This window comes from Peromyscus californicus, unplaced genomic scaffold (genome assembly GCF_007827085.1).
Source record: "Peromyscus californicus insignis strain IS unplaced genomic scaffold, ASM782708v3 Scaffold_8__1_contigs__length_139910024, whole genome shotgun sequence".
NCBI classification, from domain to species: domain Eukaryota; kingdom Metazoa; phylum Chordata; class Mammalia; order Rodentia; family Cricetidae; genus Peromyscus; species Peromyscus californicus.
Window position 1 is genome coordinate 87,217,025 of NW_026294606.1, and position 20,352 is coordinate 87,237,376.

Here is a 20,352-nt window from a genome sequence, read left to right on the forward strand (position 1 = left end):
TCCAGCTTTGATCTGGAACTTCCAACCCCCATTGAGACTTCGGCAACTGTCATGCCTACAAGGCGGGGCCAAGGGAGGCGCCTGGGGACCCGAGATCTGGATCGGCGGGCGCTCTCACTCTCTGTTGCGGGACCCTGGATAGTGGAGGTGGACCGAGCAGAGCTCCAGAGAACACCACTGAACTGCGATACACCTTCCCCAGACTCCGCGACCTACCTATCCCTTAATTTGTAAGTTACACCATTAAATAAATCTCCTTTTAACTACGTGGAGTGGCCTTAATAATTTCACCAATAAAGTAGGACTGTGGCAAGCACAGTAAATGCCTTGAGGGGTTCTCACCAGCCCACCCCAAGTCTCCAAGCCCATGGGCCTGCCTGTGTGGTGGCCCAGGGAAGAAGTGGCTGTCTTTAGCATCCCATTTTCAGAAGGAACTGGGGCTTGGAGAAGCCAGCCAGTGAGCAGTAAGCAGATCTCCCTCTTGCAGAGATGAAGGAGGAGGCAGGGAGGGGAATGGCTAATTGAGAGGCAACAGGAGTGATGGCCAGGGGCTACTGACTGATTCCCTTCTCTGAAAACCCGGTGAAAAGAAGGCATGAAGTTAAAAATGTATGAAACATATTGGGCACTGCCCAGCATGGGGGAGGGGGAAGTTATGGGTATTCATAGGAAGGTGCAGTCAGGCACCAAAGACCTTAGCCCCTTTGGACAACTGAGGATGGGCCTCCATCGCCTCCCTAGCCTCATTCCCACCCGGTTTGCACCCCCATGTCCCACCCATCCCCCTCACTCCACCCAGCATCAGCCCTTCCATTTGCAGCCCATATCTCACTCACCTCCTTGGCCTCCCTCACCCGGGCCAGGAAGGCACGAAGCTCCAGCGTCTCCACAAAAAGAGCTCGGCACACTGCCTGGTAGTGGGCCTGTGCGCCATGGGGGTCGGTCAGGCGCGAAGCGCACAGCCGCATGGCCTGGGCAAAGGTTCGCACAGCTCGGGGGCCGCCCTCGGCCTCCTCCTCCTCTTCTGGACCCCCATAGCCCTCATCCGCTGCTCCACAGCTGCTGTCCTCACAGTCACTGTTGGCCATGAGGTCGATGAGCCTCTCCAGCTGTGGGCTCAGCTCTCGTTCCTCACTCTCATCTAAGCCCCAGTCCAGGGCACGGTAGATAGCGAAGCCCAGGGACTGCACCATCTAAGGGACAGAGATGTCATATGGTCAGCAGAGACAGTATTCTGAGCCACAAGGGCACTGGGGCCCACAATCAGCAGCACCCTCCATCATAAGACAGAGATGCCAGACAGAATGACAGGCAGGGAGAAGAGGAAATCACAGCATGGCTTATAATGATGATATAGAAATACCACCTCAGGGCTGGAGAGATGGCATAGGCTGCTCTTCCAGAGGACCTGGGTTCAATTCCCAGCACCCACATGGCAGCTCACAACTGTCTGTAACTCAAGTCCCAGGGGATCCGACCCCCTCACACAGACATACATGCAGGTAAAACACCAATTGATATACATCAAATAAAAACAAAAAATCATTAAAAAAAGAAATAACACCTCTTTGCCAGAGGGGAATCACAGCACAAACAAAACATGGACCACTGTTAAAAAGATGTCCCCCAAAGAGCACAGTCACTTCAGGAAAATTCTTACCAATATGCATGGAACATGTGATTCAGCACCTCCCCTCCTCCCTGGCATTTAACCCAGAGAATGGAAAAGTACATCCACCCAAGGTTTGTTCATAAACTACTCATGTGCTCTTCATAGTGGGGACAGGTATGTGCCCACAGCGGGGCACTATAGAACAGGAAACAGACAAACACACGCATATACCACACAGATCAGCCGAAAAACTGTTATACAGTGTCATCCCGTTAGCATGACTCAAGCAAGCTGACCCATCCAAGGCAAGAGAAGTTAGTAGCCCTCTCCCTGAGCTGGGGCACAGCTGGGATGGGAAGGCTCAAGATGCCTTTTACGTAAAAGGAGACGACTTGTCTTAACTCTGGTGCTGACTGCACAGTATGTATGACCCCAAAAAACATAATTAGGAATGAGATAACCCAGCTAAGTATTAGCTTCTCATGCAATATAACAGGGTGGCTGAAATCAAAGGAGAAGGCCCGGTTGATGCGGCAGTGACCACTGCTGTGATGCTGTTTAACCACTGGAGTTTTGGGGGCTGGGGGGTTTCTTTCTTTTTTTATTTTTCTTTTTATTTTTTTATTTTGCAGTGCTGGGTACCAAACCCAGGCCTTCACACATATGGGAGTACTCTACCACCATATCATACTCCAGCCCTAGAGTTTAATTCTTAGATGTCCCCCAAAGGCCCATGTGTTAAAGCTTTAGTTCTCAGCTTCCTTCCATTGGGAACTGGTAGAACTTTTAAGAGGCAGGCTTGCTGGGCATAGTCACACCTTTAATCCCAGCATTTGGGAGACAGAGTCGGGCAGATTTCCATGTGTCCCAGGCCAGCCTGTGCTACATAGTGAGTTCCAGACCAGCCTGGGCTACATAGTTAGACCCCGTCGAAAGAAAGAAAGAAAGGAAGAAAGAAAGGAAGGAAGGAAGGAAGGAAGGAAGGAAGGAAGGAGGAAGCGTTGAGTGGGAAGTCTTCAGCTCACTGAAGGTGTGGCCTGGGAGGAGCCACTGGAAACTGGCCTCCGACTTTTCTTCTTTTCACACTCAGCCAAGAGATAAGCGGCCTTCTCCTCCAAGAAATCCTGCCATGAATATGTTGCATCACCATAGTCCCAAAGCATTAGGACTACGTGGCCATGAACTGACACTTCTGAGACTGTGAGCCCAACAGCCCGTCTCCCCTTTGTGGCGCTTGAACCAGAGCCACATGGCATGCTGAGTATGCACGCTACCACTGAGCCACACTCCCAGCCAAACCTCACCTTTCTGATTATCCGAGAAGTCTGTTACAGCAACAGCTGACTCACATCATTGTAAGGACAAACTGACATCTGTACCCACTCACACACACAAATTATGTCATGCTGAGCAAACAGCTCACACCTTTAATCCTGGCACTCAGCAGGTAGAGGAGCTAGTGAGTTTGAGGCCAGCCCAAGTTTTAGACCAGCCAGGGCTATACAGTTAGACCTTGTCTCAAAAAGAAAAATATTATACTTCATTATACTTTGTTGTTTGTTTGTTTGGTTGGTTTTTTTTTTTGAGTCAGAGTCTCTCTACCTAGCTGTCCTGGAACTCACTATGCAGACCACATTGGCCCCAAACTCACAGAGATCCGCCTACCTCTGCCTTCCAAGCGCTGGGACTAAAGGTGTGCACCACCATCCCGACTAAAAAGAAAAATTATGTGTATGAGCATTCTACCCAAATACAAGCATGTGTAGCCTGTATGTGCCTAGTGCACTCTGAAGAGGGGTTACAGACAGTTGTGAGCTGTCGTGTGTATACCAGGCATTGAACCTGGGTCCTCCGAAAGAACAAGTGCTCTTAACCTCTGGTCCAACTCTCCAGCACTATTTTTCTCTTTATTTCTTTTTTGTTTTGTTTTGTTTTTTTTTTGTTTGTTTGTTTTTTGAGTCAAGAGTTTCTTTGTGTAGCCCTGGCTGTCCTGGAACTCATTCTGTAGACCAGGCTGGCCTTGAACTCACAGAGATCTACCTGTCTCTGCCTCCCAAGTGCTGGGAATAAAGGTGTGTACCACTTCCACCTGGCTTTTTCTTTTTAAAGCAATTATTTTATTTTTATGTGTATTGATTGGTATCTTGCTTGTACCTCTGTGCACCACATGCATGCAGTACCCACAGAGGCCAGAAGAGGGCGTGAGATCCCCTAGAACTGGTGTTACAGATCATTTGTGAGTACCCACGTGGGTGATGGGACTTGAACCAACGTTCTCTGGAAGAGCAGCTGATGTTCTTAGCTGACAAGCCATCTCTTCAGGCCCTCTGTTTGCTTTTGTTTGTTTGTTTTTTTGAGGTAATATCTCATGAAGCTTACTCCTAATCCTCCTACCTCCACTTCCCTAGAGCTGGGACTACAGGCCTATGCCCAGCTAGTTGTTTGTTATTTGAGACAGGGTATCTATGTAGCTCTAGCTGGCCTCAAACTCATGATCCTCCTGCTTCCGCCTCCTGAGTGTTGGAATTGTAGGCACACTCCACCATACCATACCCAGCCTCATATCTTTTTAAAGAAATGTAACTTTTCTATGTCTATACATTTAACCTGACCAAAGCGGGGAGGAAGCACTCTACACAATAACCACTCCAGAGGGCAGGTGATGGAGCATACAGACTCCTGAGGGCATGTGATGGAGCATGCAGACACCGAGGGCACGTGATGGAGCATGCAGACACCTGAGGGCATGTGATGGAGCATGCAGACTCCTGAGGGCACGTGATGGAGCATGCAGACTCCTGAGGGCACGTGATGGAACATGCAGACACCTGAGGGCACGTGATGGAGCATGCAGACACCTGAGGGCACGTGATGGAGCATGCAGACACCTGAGGGCACGTGATGGAGCATGCAGACACCTGAGGGCACGTGATGGAGCATGCAGACACCTGAGGGCACGTGATGGAGCATGCAGACACCTGAGGGCACGTGATGGAGCATGCAGACACCTGAGGGCATGTGATGGAGCATGCAGACACCTGAGGGCATGTGATGGAGCATGCAGACACCGAGGGCATGCGATGGAGCATGCAGACACCGAGGGCATGTGATGGAGCATGCAGACACCGAGGGCACAGGGGCAGACCCTGGCTACTGGCGGAACTCACTGTGAGAGGCTCTCGGTGCTTGACTGTGCTTCCTGAAAACCTCCATAATACTTATTTTGAGACAGGGTCTTGCTATGTAGTCTTGGCTGGCCTCAAAGTTTTAAGCCTCCTGCCTTAACTTCCCAAAAGATTATAAGCATGTTCACCATGCCTGATAATAACTCTTTAATTTTTTTTTTCATTTTATTTTGTGTGTATGGGTGTTTTGCCTGCATGTAAGTCTGTGTATCACATGTATTCAGTGCCTGTGGAGGCCAGAATAGGGTGCCAGGTCCCCAGGGACTGCAATTAAAGACAGTGTGAGCTGCCATGTGGGTGCTGGGAATCAAACCCAAATCATCTGGAAGGGCAGCCAGTACTCTTAATTGATGAGCCATCTCTCCAGCCTCAGTAAATCTTTTTTTAAAAGCACATCAAGCATCTCTGAGGTCTTTCTGTAGAGTCCTCTTACCTCAGCATTTCTCGATTTCACTTGGCAAGGAACCCTGTCTTCACAATTTACCATCAATGACCTGGAGACAGTGGCTCTGTGGGGTGCACTGGAGGATGTTGTTTTGTGTTCACCCCCTAGATGCTGCCTGCACCTTGATTCTCTGTGCCCATGTGACCACCCCCCTGCCTCAGTTAGGTTTAGTAGGACCGGAACACTGCAATGGGCTGCCAGCATAGCTGAATACACAGGGGGATTAACAGTATCCCTAATTTGCATAGCATTTGCTTTTATGTTGCAAAGGACTTTCATAAATTTGGATGAGGAGGCACAGACCTGTGATCCCAGCACTTGAGAGGCTGAGGCAAGAAAATCCTAACCTTGAGGCCAGCCTGGGCTACACAATGAAAACCTGTCTCAAAACAAATAAATATAAATATGAGGCTTAGAGGCAGGGCTTGGTGACACAGCTTGTTAATCCCAGCTGCTCAGGAGGCAGCGGCAGGAAGACTGCAAGTTTAAGACCTTCCTGGACTACAGAGTAAGTCTGAGGCCAGCCTGGACAATTTAGTGAAATCCCATCTCAAAATAAAAAGATAAACTGAGGCTGGAGATATTGCCTAGCACATGCAAAACCTGAGGATCAATCTCCAGTACTACTGAATATTTTCCTTCTTTGGACAGACTATCTGGGACTGGAGAGATGGATTCTGTGGTTAAGAGCATTGGGTGCTCCTCCAGAGGACCTGGGTTCAACTTCAAGTACCTGCATGGTGGCTCACAACTTTCCATAACTCTAGTTACAGAGGATACAACACCCTCTTATGACCTCCTTGGGTACCAGGTATACACATAGTACATAGACATACATGCAAGCAAAATAAATAGCTAGATAAATAAATACAAACACATACATTACATAAAATATTTGTTAAGCAGAAAGAGAAGACTATCAAAGGCACATACACAAAAAATAACAGCTCTACTATGTAGACACTATGCGAAGCCTATGTAAAACATCCTGTTTAACCTCAACAACCCACCGACACAGCCTCCTATCTCGTATACAGAGGGACAGAGGCATAGAGGCTAGGCCACTTCACCACAGCTAGAAGCTGGCCAAGCTAGCCCTTGGAGCTGGTCCTGTCTGTGCTATGCTCTAAGTTTTCTGTTATAATTGCTAGGGTGAGAGGACACTGCTGTAGCAGATGGAGCCATAGCCCCATCAGGAGACTGTCCACTCTCTGGTACTACCTTGCCCCAATGGCCTCTGCACTCATTTCTGGCTAGCAAGGTATCCCAGGAAATCTGAGCCTGAGGCAGGCAGAGCAATAGCAGGCCAAAGACAGAGTCAGGCGAGAGATAAGGGTCTCTGAGTCCTACAGGGACATCTCAGAAGACGCTGGAGCCTAAGGGGTCTGAGGAAGGTAACCCCTGACTCATCAAGACTGGTGGAAAGGGTAAAGTCACAGTGGACCAAAGCCCTGGACCACCCTCGGGGCTGCCCTCCCCTACTTTTATCTCTACTTTAAGCAGGTTGAAGTCAGACTGTTTCCAAGGCACACCCTGAACGCAGAGGGAGAGGGCATGGCACTAACATCTAGTGGCTGGTCACACCTGACAGGTGGCAAACAGCAGGACTTTGGCCAGCAGCCAGGATGGAGGACCCTGGGAAACTGGAGACTCCAGAGACTATCTCAGGACCACCGCTCTCGGGTATGACAATGGAAAGGGAAAGCTAGCACGGTAAGGGGACAGAAACATGGAGAGTTCACACAGTAAATCCATTGGTTGTAGAGGTAGAGGCCAGGTAAGGGCAAGGTGGTGCATGATCTCTAGTGTGCTTCATAGCTCTGTGAGGCTCAGTTGTGAGGCACAGTCTCCAATGGAAACCACATGACTCCATGGAGGGAGACAGGCTGAGAAGCAAGCAGGAAGCCCTCCTACCCATCCCAGTGCACACTGCAGAGAGGTAACCGGATCCATCCAGGCCACTCTTTTTCCAGAGTGCTGGCCTACACTAACAACAAGTGAGGGAAGGGTTAACTCCAGCAAGCCTCTTCTCTGATGGCTTCTTTGGTAAAAAGCTTTTCTGTGCCCAAACTCGCTGGAAACTTTCTCTGGAACACAAAGAATGCTTTCCATTAGGAAAATCCTGGGCACCTGCCCAGTCTCAGGACCTCCAACCTGCACGTTCAAGCATGGCCATCAGCCTGGAATCTGACTGCAATTAGAGGGGCTGCCTGGGCAGTTCTTGAAACCTAAGTAGTCAGAATGAAGCACAGGTTTTGAGTGGCTCCCCTCACGCTCTTTCCTGGGATGGAGCTTTCAGGTTAACATTTGGGCCTCTGAGAACAGTCCATATGAGACTCCCTCATTCAAAGCTTTTACAAGGATTTTTTATGGTGTGTAATACTAGGCATCCTTTAGGTGGTAGGTAACAGTTTCACCTCTGTGAACTCTGGACAACAAGGGTCAGCTGACCTTCCAGGCCAGCAGACATGGACTTAGAGAAATAAACTATCTAGGATATTATACAGCTGTGAATACAGATAACTGGCAGCCACATGACAAAGCAGATGTCTTAGAAAGAGTTGTTCTTCCCCCCAGTTTACAGCTACCTATATGTAAAAAATACCATCTTCACAGAGTTCCTAAGTGACACACAGCGGTGTCACTTAGGTGACAGCATCCCAAGGTAGCAGGGGTATCTTGTCACTGGCATTAAGAATTATGTGTGGTGGTGAGATGTAGTGCCAGCCGGTGTACTGGCACACGCCTTTAATCCTAGCACTTGGAAGACAGAAACAAGTGGATCTCTGTGAGTTCAAGGCCAACTTAGTCTGCATAGTGAGTTCTAGGACAGTCAGGACTAGGTAGAGAGAGCCTATCTCAAAAAAGAAAAAAAAAACTTAAGGAAATATAATATTTTTCTTTTTGAGGCAAGATCTAAGTAGAGAAGAAAGAGGAGGCAATGGCAGCAGCGGCAGCACATGGTGGAATCCCTTTGGTCTATGCTCACCTCTCCCTTGGAATGCTACCATGCTAAATACATAAATGCAAAGGTTTCTTTCCCCACTCCCTTCGTATCTCTTCTTTATTTTTCCTCAAAGCTTCAGTCTCCCAAATAGCTGGAATTACAGGTATGTACCACAGCATCCAGCCCTATAAATTCTTATTATATTAAAATTATGCTTTGAGGGGTTGGGGATTTAGTTCAGTGGTAGAGCGCTTGCCTAGCAAGCGCAAGGCCCTGGGTTTGGTCCTCAGCTCTGGAAGAAAAAAAAAAAAAAAGTTGGATGCTACCAGAATCCAAACTTAAAATTTGGGGTTGGGAATTTAGCTCTGGGTTTGGTCCTCAGCTCTGAAAAAAAAAAAAAAAATGCTTTGGAAAGGCCACATTTCAGAGAAAGAAAACATCAGAGCAGGCAACATGTCCTGGAATCCCTCTCTCTGACCCTGTTTGCTGCTCAGATGCTGCTCTTCTCTGGTCCCCAAGGGTCCCTTCTCATCCTAGGACACGAGTGGTCTCCACTCTCGATGCCTTTTGGCAAACAAGCAGAAGAAACAGATGCATCATCACTCATTGAGAAAAAAAAAAACCACTGAAAGAAATAAAGGAAAAAGGCTGTGGAGAGCCAAGCACCGAAGCTCACGCGTGTAACCCCAGCATTACTTGGGAGAATGAGCCAAGAGGATCGGGTTCAGAGTTCAAAGTCTCACCCAGCCTCAGCTACACGGTAAGTTGAGGCCAGTGCTGGTTACACAAAACCATTAAAACAACAACCGAAATAAACATCACACTCAGACCATTACCACAAGACAATGGAGGTTTGGAATCTAGGCATTGGCTGGTTTCTCATTTGTCCTAAACTCCATGCCCTGCAGACCACATCACTTCCGGTGGGCCAGGGCGAGGTCAGCAGTACTGTCTCCCTTGCTTCCCTGGTACGGGAGTGAGATCAGTATCTAGGGCTGTGACCACACTAGGTTCCTTACCCTGCCTGTCCCCTGTGAAGAGTTTCATTAAACTTCAGTTAAGTCCTTCATGTGGTTTATCTGTCTTCCCTCACCTAAAGGATTGTGTGAGTTTGTGTACTTTATAATTTACATTCTACAATAAAGGTGTCTTGGTTAGGCTTCTACTGTTGTGATAAAGTACCATGACCAAAAGCAACTGCAGAAAAGATTTATTTCGGCCTACTACTCTCAGGCTGTAACTCCCATCACTGAAGGAAGGAACTCAAGCAGGAACCTGGAAGCAGGAACTGAGGCAGAGCCCATGGAGGGGTGCTGCTTACTGGGGGCTTGCTCCTCATGGCTTGCTCAGCCTGCTTTCTTAGACCATCCAGGACCACCTGCCTAGGGGTGGCACCACCCACAATTGGCTGAAATCCCCATCAATCAGGAACCAAGAAAATGCCCCACAAACTTGCCTATAGACCAGTCTTATATTGTCATTTTCTCAGTTCAGGTTCCCTCCTCTCAGATGACTCTAGCTTGTGTCAAGCTGACAAGCTAACCAGGACAACAGATACATTTTATTATATATCAGGTAATCTAAAATTGCCTTTCAGTACCTGGGCTTCTGAGCTGGCTGGTGGCATCACTGTAGTTGTAGGTTCTGTAAAAGAAAACAGTGAAGGTTACATTGGAAGCCCCAGACAACACTGCGTGCTCCTTCTCCCTCTGCTCCACCTTCCCTAAGGCACAAAGCACATCCCCCAAAGAACACCAGAAAGCTCACAACAGGCTGAGACACCTGGCCCCTTGAACAGAAACCCCAAGGCCTAGCCTAAGCCAGCCCTGGACAGGATTCAGGCTACAGAGCACAAGTGATGTGGACCCTGCTCTTAGACAGCTGTCCATCCCCTGGTCCATAGCAACAGCTCGGAGGAGTAAGTCAGGGATGAAGGACAGTCGGCAGACTGTGTGTATGTCCAGGTTCTGAAGGAGAGGGGCTGCTCAGTTGTCACTGCAGGAAAGACTCATGATCTGAAATGGGGATACCACTTCCTAGAACCGAGTTCCTGTGAGCCAGAACACAACAGGAAGATAAGAAACCCTGACGGCCCTGGTTTGGGGTTTTTCCAGTGGCACCTCTCAAAGGAGTCACTGGGTTGAAGGGCAGGTAGAAGCTGGACTCTACATTTTATTTACAGAACACATCACTGGTAAATGCCAAAAAGTGAGTCAGCATTTTCCAGGGCTTATTCATGTGGCTCAGCTACAGCCCAAGAGGTGGATAGCTCCAGCACCCATTTCACAGATGAGAAGCCAAAGGCAAAGAGTAAAATCTGACTCCAAGGCATCACAGGGAAAGGGGTGGTGGCTCAAGGTGGCAGGCCAGAGACCCTAGGATCTGTGCAGCCAGCAACCCCCAGTTAATTACCCCACTTCCAACTGACCCCTCCTCGGGCTTCCTTTAACCATGTATAAAGGTAGAACCATGTAATGATATGACTACAGCTTCCTTAAGTTCTAGGATGAAGTGAGACATAAAAAATAACAAACCATAAAATTGCCTGCTAGGTAAATCTGCTAACTCCACAAATATGTTCAAATTGCATCAAGAACCAGGAAGATTGCCAAAGATAGAGACTGTGAGATCCATTAAAATAATGGAAAACAATCCATTCTCCAACATCAGTGAAACAATAAAGAAAGTGAGCTCAAAGAGCATGCTCTCGGAGGATTTGTGATCCCAGGGACTCGGTCCCCAGCCCACTTTGGATGTTTAACAAAACTTTGTAGATGTGACTGGACTCACACACTAGAAAGATGAAAGAGAACTGATCGAGTATAAAGGTACTTCCTGGAAAAGGCGAGTGCTCTGAGTCAGGGGGTCATGAAGGCAGGGCAGGCTGGTGGACATTCGCCAGTTCCGCACACAGCCAGTCCTGGTATTCAGCTCTGAGCAGCTTTCTGGTCAGAACTTATTTTTATTTTATTTTATTTTATTTTTAAAGGTTTATTTATTACGCATACAATGTTCTGCCTGCATGCCAGAAGAGGGCGCTAGATCTCATTACAAATGGTTGTGAGCCACCATGTGGTTGCTGGGAATTGAACTCAGGACCTCTGAAAGAGCAGCCGGTGCTCTTAACCACTGAGCCATCTCTCCAGCCCTGGTCAGAACTTTTTAAAAGACAACTTCTCATGTATCTCAGGCTGGCCTTGAAAGTCACTATAGCTGAGTGACTACAACTTCAATTTCTGACCCTCTTGCTGGCATCTCTCAGTAGTGGGATTATAGATGTGTGCAAACACACCCAGTTTATGTGGTGGTGGAGAGTGAACCCAGGGCCTCATTGCTGTGTAAGTACTATACCAACTGAGGTACAATAATAGCCCATGAGTAGACTATTTTTAATGCTTAAATAGTCAATTTTAACAAGAAAAGTACTGGGGCTGGACAGATGGCTCAGTGGTTAAGAGCACTGGCTGCTCTTCCAGAGGTCCTGAGTTCAATTCCCAGCAACCACATGGTGGCTCACAACCATCTGATGCCCTCTTCTGACCTGCAAGCATATAAGTAGGCAGAACACTGTACATATAATAAATAAATCTTTAAAAAAAAAGAGAGAGAAGTCCCAAAATTGTTTATGGACCTAATTATGCTTCAAGTTGCAAAGATTTAGGGAGTTTGGTCATTGCTGTTTTGGGGATAGAATATTATTGTCTAGCTCAAAGACATGACAATCTTCCCGCCTTGGCTTCTTCAGTGCTGGGATTACGAGTACATCCCACTATGCCAGGGGAGTCTTGGGTTTTAATGAACAAGCTATGACTTTGTGAGATTCTGGGATGACAGTGACCACCACTCAGCCAGAGGCCAGGCCCAGAGATGATACAAGACTAACAAATGTCAATGGTTTCTCCGACACTGTGCTGAGTGGAGAGACTGTGAGTGTGCACCATCACACCCAGCTTCCGAGATGTCTTCTCTACATAGGAAGAAACTGGAACTCAGGCGGACTAAGAATTTTACTTGAAATCATACAGATGACAAATGATGGAGCTGGGCCACGGAGTTCCCATTACGTCTGAAATGCTATGTCGAGGTGGAGCTGGAAGTGGACCACCAAGTTTCTATCGGCATCATTTCTGCGAAGGACTCAGACTCAGCTTAGTGCTCATTTCCCCAAGAAGGGCAGCCTCATGCTGAAAAGAAAATAGCCATTCCAGATGATCTTGTTAAAACAGAAACTGAGGAGAAATCAAGGGGCTAGGGAGTTTTCCTGGAAACAACCCTGTGTCGTGGAAGTAAGGCAGCAGGTTTGGAGAACTGTCTGTGGCTTCTGCAGCCCCAGCCCCTTCTCCAGAGGGAGCATCCAGGGAAGGTACGTCTGTCACCAACGGTGGGAGGAGCAGCTTGGCAGCTGGAGCCACCGTTTGCCTCCAGGGAGCCAGCTGTCCTCCAGGAGACTGAAGCCAGGTTCTGACCAGTCCACGGTGATGGGGCAAGTGCCTGACATCACTTCAACACCCTCGCCAGCGCTGCCCAACTTATGGTATCACCTCAAGGAAGAAGCGAGGTAACAGATGCAGAGACGCTTCCTAGGGTGCAAAACCGGATGAATGTGGAGTGCCCGGTCACGCAGTGGTACAGTGGGATGGTAGGACCTCCGGACTCTGACTCCTTTTGGGGCTTAAGGGCAGGGGCAGGGATAGCTAACCACTCTACGTGATATGACCCCTCTTCACTCAGCTAAAGGGGACTTTATACATCTTAGGAAGGCCTTCTTCGACACAAGACGTTTCCCCACCTCAAGTCTAGACTCCTGAGAGTATTTTGACAGTGAATGAAAGCTAAAGAGCAGCCGTTTTAAGTCCAAAAGACTTCCCGTCCTGCATCTCAGGCACAGTGCTCACAGGTCCCTATATGGCCAAAACACACAGTTGAGGGGCGTGCGCAAAGAAGACAGGGATACACAGTTCCTGGTGGACAAGGGAACTGGCCACAGCCCTCACAAGGCAACCTGCCAAGTCCGCAAAGTTCCACACTCTCCCCTTCCAATCTGGCAGGCCAGGCTTTAGAAGGCACACCCACGCATCATAACACCTATGAGAACACTGCTGAATCTATCCTACACCAAAATGCATACGTGCCCACTGAAGACAGACACACAGAGCATCCACACCCAGGACATTAGGTGCCACTAAAAAGAACAGGTGGCCAGGAAAGGTAGCAGATTAAGAAATTTACTTGAAACCAGATCTGGGTAGCTGAGGCAGTAAGAGTCCAAGTTTAAGGCCAACCTAGGTAACAGAAAGAAAGACCCTGTTTCAAACAAACAACCCAATAAGATGTCTTTTGTGTGCTGAGTTGATCCAAGGCCCCCACTCAGGGGAGAGAAAAAACAGCAGCCTGACTTTAGGAGGAAGTGCCCAGGCCTCGGGGCTGGCATGTGCAGGAACCCTCACATTCTTGGCAGCCTGTGAGGAGGGAGGAAGGGCATCCAGGCACCGTGACACAGGGCTCCTTCAAGGTCTTCCCTTTCAAGTTTCTGAATCTGAGCGCTGGCTGCTCTTACAGAAGACTCATTCCATTTCCAGCACTCACAGGACAGTTCACACCCACCTGTAACTCCAGTTCCAAGGAATTCGAATTCAATGCCCTCTTCTGGCTTCCATGGGCATCAGGCATGCACATGAGACACATACATACATTCAGGGGAAACACTCATACACAGAAAATAAAACTTAATGTGTGGATTTGCTAAACTCAAGAAATAAGTTTGGAGAAGTGAAAATACAGCACCTACATATCTCCTAAGTCAGGGTGCAGCCTCCAGCCAAGGGACTGTGGAGTCAAAGGTCATGTGACTGATGGTGGCAGTTCCTTCTCACAAAAGTGATATATCACTTACTACCGAGGGCTTGTCAGGATTGAGTGAAAACACACCCAGTGACTGGCACTTAGTAAGCCACACGTACAGGGGGGTGGCTTCCATTGTCAAGAAATGAACAGTAAAATGAGTTGTGACCCAGGTCGAGTGTCAGCCTTGGAAACTGGTGAAAGCCAAGAGAGAACCACCCACAGGAAGGCACAGAGTCAGAGTCCTGTGCTTGTTGAACAAACAGAGTTCTGTGGGGCAAAGGGATACAGGTGTGTCCTTCCTCCTCTTCCACATATGGGTGGCGGCTCGTCCTGGACTGAGAACAGCAGCCTTCTCTAAGCATACACACACACACACACACACACACACACACACTGCCTACACACCCCTCCCAGGAAGTGTCTTCCTACAGCAGGAACCCAGTCCACCAGTGGCAGATCTGGAGGGGACCCACATCAGCAGTGATGATATCAGACCCACGCCACAATTAAGGTCTGCCTTACATGTCAGCAGTGCATGATGCGGAGGCCTGCCTGGCATCCCGGGCCTTGAGCACTCATGACTCTCTAACAGTGGGCAAACCGTGGGGACTGTGAGGGTGGGGTACAACACAAACAAAACAAAACAACGGGCAGGCCTGACTTCCACGTTACACTTCCATACCCAACCTCTGGCGACACATCTGGGGACGTCACCAAGACCACACCACTGGTCCTAGCAGGAAGATAGAGCACGCAGCTGGCAAAATTTGATTCTGCAAGATGGCTCAGCAGATAAAAGGGCTTGTTTTGCAAACCTAATGACCTGAGTTCCATCCCCAGAAGCGCGGTGGAAAGAAGGGTCTGAACCCTGGAAGTTATCCTCACGTGTCAAGGCATGTGCCTGCTCATACTCACAGACGTCTGTCTGTCTGTCTGTCTGTCTCTCTCTCTCTCTCTCTTTCACACACACACACACACACACACACACACACACACACACACACACACACACGATGTTATAAAATAAAATGTTAAACAAAATGTGTTAGAAAGGGGAAGTCTGTATTCCTTTGGGGTGGGACATTGGTGAAACAGCTCGGAGGGTAAGGACACTTTTCCCCAAGCCTGACAACCTAAATTCAACCCCTGGGGTCCCTGTAGTGGAAGGAGAGAACCGGCTCCTGCAAGTTGTCCTCTGACTTCCATATGTATGCTCTGGGATATATATTTAAAGATTTATTTACTTTTATTTTATGTATATGAGTGTTTGGTATGCAGTGCCCACAGAGGCCAGGAGAGGACATCAGATCATTTGGAACCAGTTACAGATAGCTGTGAGCTGTTTTGTGATGCTGGGAACCCAACCCTGGTACTCTGCAAAAGCAGCAAGTTCTTTCAGGCCATGAATCATCTCTCTAGCCCCACACTTTATTTTCTTTCCTTCCCTTTTTTTTTTTCCCTCCTCTCTCTCTCGATAGCCCTGGCTGTCCTGGAACTCTCTATGTAGACTAGGCTGGCCTCAAACTCACAGAGATTCGCCTGCCTCTGCCTCCCAAGTACTGGGATTAAAGATGTGCACCACCACCACACGCTGGAAGTATTTTCTTGCTGGCGGTGGTGTCGCACGCCTTTAATCCCAGCACTTGGGAAGCAGAGGCAGGCGGATCTCTGTGAGTTCAAGGCCAGCCTGGTCTACAGAGCGAGATCCAGGACAGGCACCAAAACTACACAGAGAAACCCTGTCTCAAAAAAAAAAAAAAAAAAAGAAAGAAAGAAAGAAAAAAAGAGAATGTCATAATGAATTCCATTTTATGTATAAATAATATGTGATAATTTAAAACTTTTGGTATTTTTTATTTTTATTTATTTTGGTATTTCTAGATATATGGATTCTTAAACTGGAAGCGAATATACTTGTGTTATTTTAAATCAGTTTAAGGGTTTTACAAAGCCATAGGAACCTCATACATTCTCTTTTAAGCTCTGCCCACCCTCTCCTCTTGATTCCCTGGGGAAAGGACCACAAACCCACTGCCCTGGAGTAAAGTAGGATTCACTGGACTGAGAAAGCAGTGGCTGAACTTCCTCTGGTCCTTAAACTGATTTGCCTAACCAGCAGGGTATCATCTCCAGGCAGAAGGCCCTCCCCCTTAGCACTGTCTTACCTAGAGGCCAACTCTCTCTGAGGAATCAGTTAATGACCAGAGCAGAAACCCTAGTACCTCTGTTGAAATGGTCTACATTCTGGGACCAGAACTCCCGGTATGAAAGGCTGAGAGGACCTTAGCTGTGCCCAACACCTTTAATATACTTGTGCTGTGCTGGACATTAAAGGATTCTCTGTGGACACCATGTTGGCAACAGATGAGTGTGGAGAAGTCCAGGGCCTTAGACATGGCAGCAAGGCTACAAGCTGAACCAGGCAAGTTACACAGAGTCCCCACAGGTGCCTTAAGGCTGAGGATTTCTCCTTCTAGAAGCACAATGAAGAGCATGTAAACAAATGTGTGGGCTAGTATCCTCACGTCATGTATCTTGAGGCCTTCTGGGACAGCCAACCTTAGGCACAGGCAGTATCGCAGAGGGAAAATATACTTGAAAAATTGCCTTCTTGCAAGGCCTAATTCAGAGGTGAAACTAAATCGGAAAAGCTGTACACACACATACCCAGCTCACAGACACACCCAGCTCACACCCACACCCAGACTGTCCAGGCATCCTGCCACAACCCCACAGCATTAAGCCCTTACTTCTGAGTGGGAGGGCTCAGCGATAGGGCACTGGCCGTCAAGAAGTACACAGGCAGCCCTTTGCAGAACTGCATTCCTCGGATGCAAGCCACATTTGTGTCAAGGGTTCATTTGCATGGACCCTGGACACTGCATCCCAAGCTGAGTCTGGCCAAGGTACACAAAGGTGTGGCACATGGACACCTGCTGTTGTGCCCTGGGCCAGAGCTCCCCTTTGGTGCTGTGCTGTAAGGCTACAGAAACACAAACACTAGCTCTGAGGTGCCAGGTGCCAGGTCATGCCCATCTCATTGACTTTGGACAGCTGCTTCTCTTGTGTGACCTTCAGTTTCTTTGTGTGCAGAGTGGGGATCTCAACAGCATGCTCTGGAGGAAGAGTAAACCCAACATTGTTGTGCACTTGCCCTGTGAGCACCTCTAAACAGGCTCCAGTCACCTATCCACGGTAGCCTGATGTTAGCCCCACCGTAACTTAGCTGAGGGACCTTCACAGAACACAGGACTCAGCTCTGGGGTGCCTTGCGGTAGTGAGGTGGGTAACACAGCTGTGACAGGGACTCAAGAACTATGGGCAGGACCTGGCTCAATAACCATGTTTCAACCACAAATATTCTGGTATCCAGGAGGCTCTGGAGGGACAAATTCCCTCCTCTGCAATGGAATGTTTCCTTCCTAGTCATTTTTGGGTCCTCTCGGGATGACTGGGAGCACTGTCCCTGGACAGGGCCACATGCGATACTAGGCTGTTTAAGAAGAAAAGCCAGCTGAACAGGCAGCCCTAGTCATGGTGAAGCTCGGGGGCTTCAGTAGCCAAGACCCAGGTTGTGGCTTCTCAACTCCAGTGGTCCAGTGATATTTCTCAGAAGCCAAAGATCTACTTTAGCTCAAAGAGGGAGCATGGGCTGAGAGACAGACAAGTGAGCACCCAGTTTAAATAGATGGCCCATTTACACACTCAGTTACAGTGACAAGCTACACAGGCAAGGTGGAGGACAGAACCCTGGCTGTGCTTCTTGGACACGTTCTCTCACTCGCCCACACTGCCTCATTGTAACCTGTCCCCACCACTGCTCTGTGACATGCAAGTGCCTACTCTTTAGCACTGTTGGGCAATAAGAGTGAAAATATACCAGGCGGTGATGGCTCACGCCTTTAATCCCAGCACTCAGGAGGCCGAGGCAGGTGGATCTCTGTTCAAGACCAGTCTGGTCTATAGAGTGAGTTCCAGGACAGCCAGGACTGTTACAGAGAAACCTTGTCTCGAGTGAAAACATAATTGTAGTTCCACGGACACTGTGTTGGTTCTAGTCCATACTGGAGCTCGGGTCTACAACACAAGCAGGTTTGGGAAGCCTCACATCCACGCAGGATAAGCTGGAACAGGAAGCTGCCCACAGAAACCCAACACAGATCTAGAACTTTTCAAGGGACAGTGAGCCTCAGACCTGCAAGAAGAAAAGGGTGGGTGGAGAAGGGGTGTGGAACTGAGAGGCACCCCAAATGCAAGATTGGGCCACGTGGGAAAAGGCTTATCAAAACTTATTAAGGGCAGGTGTAGGGAATATAGCTCAGTTGGTACAATGCTTGCCTAATGTGAAGGAAGCCATGGGTTCCATCTCCACTACTGCACAAATCACATGTGATATTACACATTTATGACTCCAGTCGTTGGGAGGTGGAGACAGCAGTAACAAAAGTTCAAGGTCAACCTCAGTTACTGTCTTAGGGTTTCTATTGCTGTGATAAACCACTATGATCAAAAGCAATTTGGGGAGGAAAGGCTTTATTTTAGCTTACAGTTCCATATTATAGTCTATCACTGAGGGAAATCAGGGCAGGGACTCAAGGCAGGAACCCAGAGGCAGGATCTGATGCAGAGGCCATGGAGGGGTGCTGCTTACTAGCTTACTCCCCAAGGCTTACTCAGCCTGCTTTCTTATAGAACTCAGGACCACCTGCCAAGAGTTGGCATCACCCACAATGTGCTGAGACCTTCCACATCAATCACTCATTAAGAAAATACCCCACAGGCCAATTTGGTGGGGCATTTTCTCAGCCGAAGTTTCCTCTTCCCAGATGACTCTAGCTTGTGTCAAGTTGGCATAGAACTAACCAACACAGTTACACAGTGAGTCAAGGACAGACTGGGACATCACACACACACACACACACACACACACACACACACACACATACACACACCCCCACTAAACAAAAACCCCAAACCCCCTAAAAATAGAGAATTGTATGTACACGAGCATGAAAAGAGAGCAGGGAGGTAACAGGAGAAGAGACGACATAATGTTCACCCCCACTTTGGAGGACGGTGAAAGATCCTAACCCTCAGTTCAGCCTCCGCCTGTCCACACGGGTTTCCTGCAGGAAGAGACGACTGACAGCAGATTCAGGCTGGTGGGCCTGGAAGCTGCAGACTCCATGAAGCTGATGGCCAAACCCCACTTAGGAAGTGGTCATGTCATGTTCCTGAATAAACTACCCTGGAGCTTGAGATAGACAAAGGTCACTGAGAACACTGTGGGGGTCCCTGATCTCTAACCAAACTCCATTTAAAGAACTGGCTTTGTCCCTGGAAACCATCACCTGATAGTTTCTTATCTGGGCTTTAAAAAAAACACTCTATCCTAGCCGGGTAATGAGAGTGCACACCTTTAATCCCAGCACTCGGGAGGCAGAGGCAGGCAGCTCTTTATGAGTTAAGTTCGAGGCCAGCCTGGTCTACAAAGCAAGTTCCAAGACAGCCAAGGATATACAGAGAAATCCTGTCTTGAAACATCCCAAAAGAAAAAACAATCACTCTTTCCTCAACGTTCAGTTTTAGTAACTCTACACGCTACTACATGTAGCTCTGTTTCTTACCCTCCGCTCCCCACCAAACGGCTCAGGGGTTAAAAGTATCTACTGTCCTTCCAGAAGACCTGAGTTTATTCCCCACACCCAGGTCAGGTAGCTCACAACCTCCTGGAACTCTGGCTCCAGGGGACATCCAATACCTCCTGAACTCGGGAATGTACACACACAATTAAAAATGATAAAAATAAACATTAATTAAAAAAATAAGTCAGGTGTAGCGGCAACGTTAGCACTTGAGAGGCTGGGGCTAGAGGGTCTTGAGTTCCAAGAACCTGTCTCTGGTATGTACACACACACACACACACACACACACACACTTCTAGGGTGACTATGAAGCTGTCTTCCATGAAGAACTGAATTTGGATCTGTAGCATCCATGTAAAAGCTGAGCTTAGCAGCAGGGGCCTATAACCCCAGTGCTGGGGACATATACCAGGTGGCAGCCAGTCTAGACAAAATGGTGAGCTCCAGGTTCAGTGAGAGACTCTGTCTCAAAAAAAAAAAAAAAAAAAAAAAAAATAAGGTGGAGAATAAGACCTGCATGGCTTAGAGATTGGCCTAACTGGGTGACAACCTCCAATGGACCCAACATCCACCGCGGCAGATTAAGAAACTCTACTGGCGTCAAAAACAAACTCAAATGCTGACAATGAAGAATGAGCATTTTTTGAACAGCTACTTCAAGAATAAGCTACACA

General features: G+C 48.2%; 1 protein-coding gene across 1 annotated transcript in view; it reads right to left on the reverse strand.

The window, feature by feature from the left end:
* Spire2 (spire type actin nucleation factor 2) overlaps nucleotides 1-20,352 on the reverse strand; it is a 37,613-nt gene that overhangs the window by 14,547 nt on the left and 2,714 nt on the right. The window contains exons 2-3 of the mRNA XM_052728230.1: nucleotides 9,790-9,833; nucleotides 837-1,193 (exon numbers count right to left, since the gene is read on the reverse strand). Coding sequence (XP_052584190.1) covers nucleotides 837-1,193; nucleotides 9,790-9,833 — 401 coding nt within the window. The remainder of the gene's footprint in view (nucleotides 1-836; nucleotides 1,194-9,789; nucleotides 9,834-20,352) is intronic.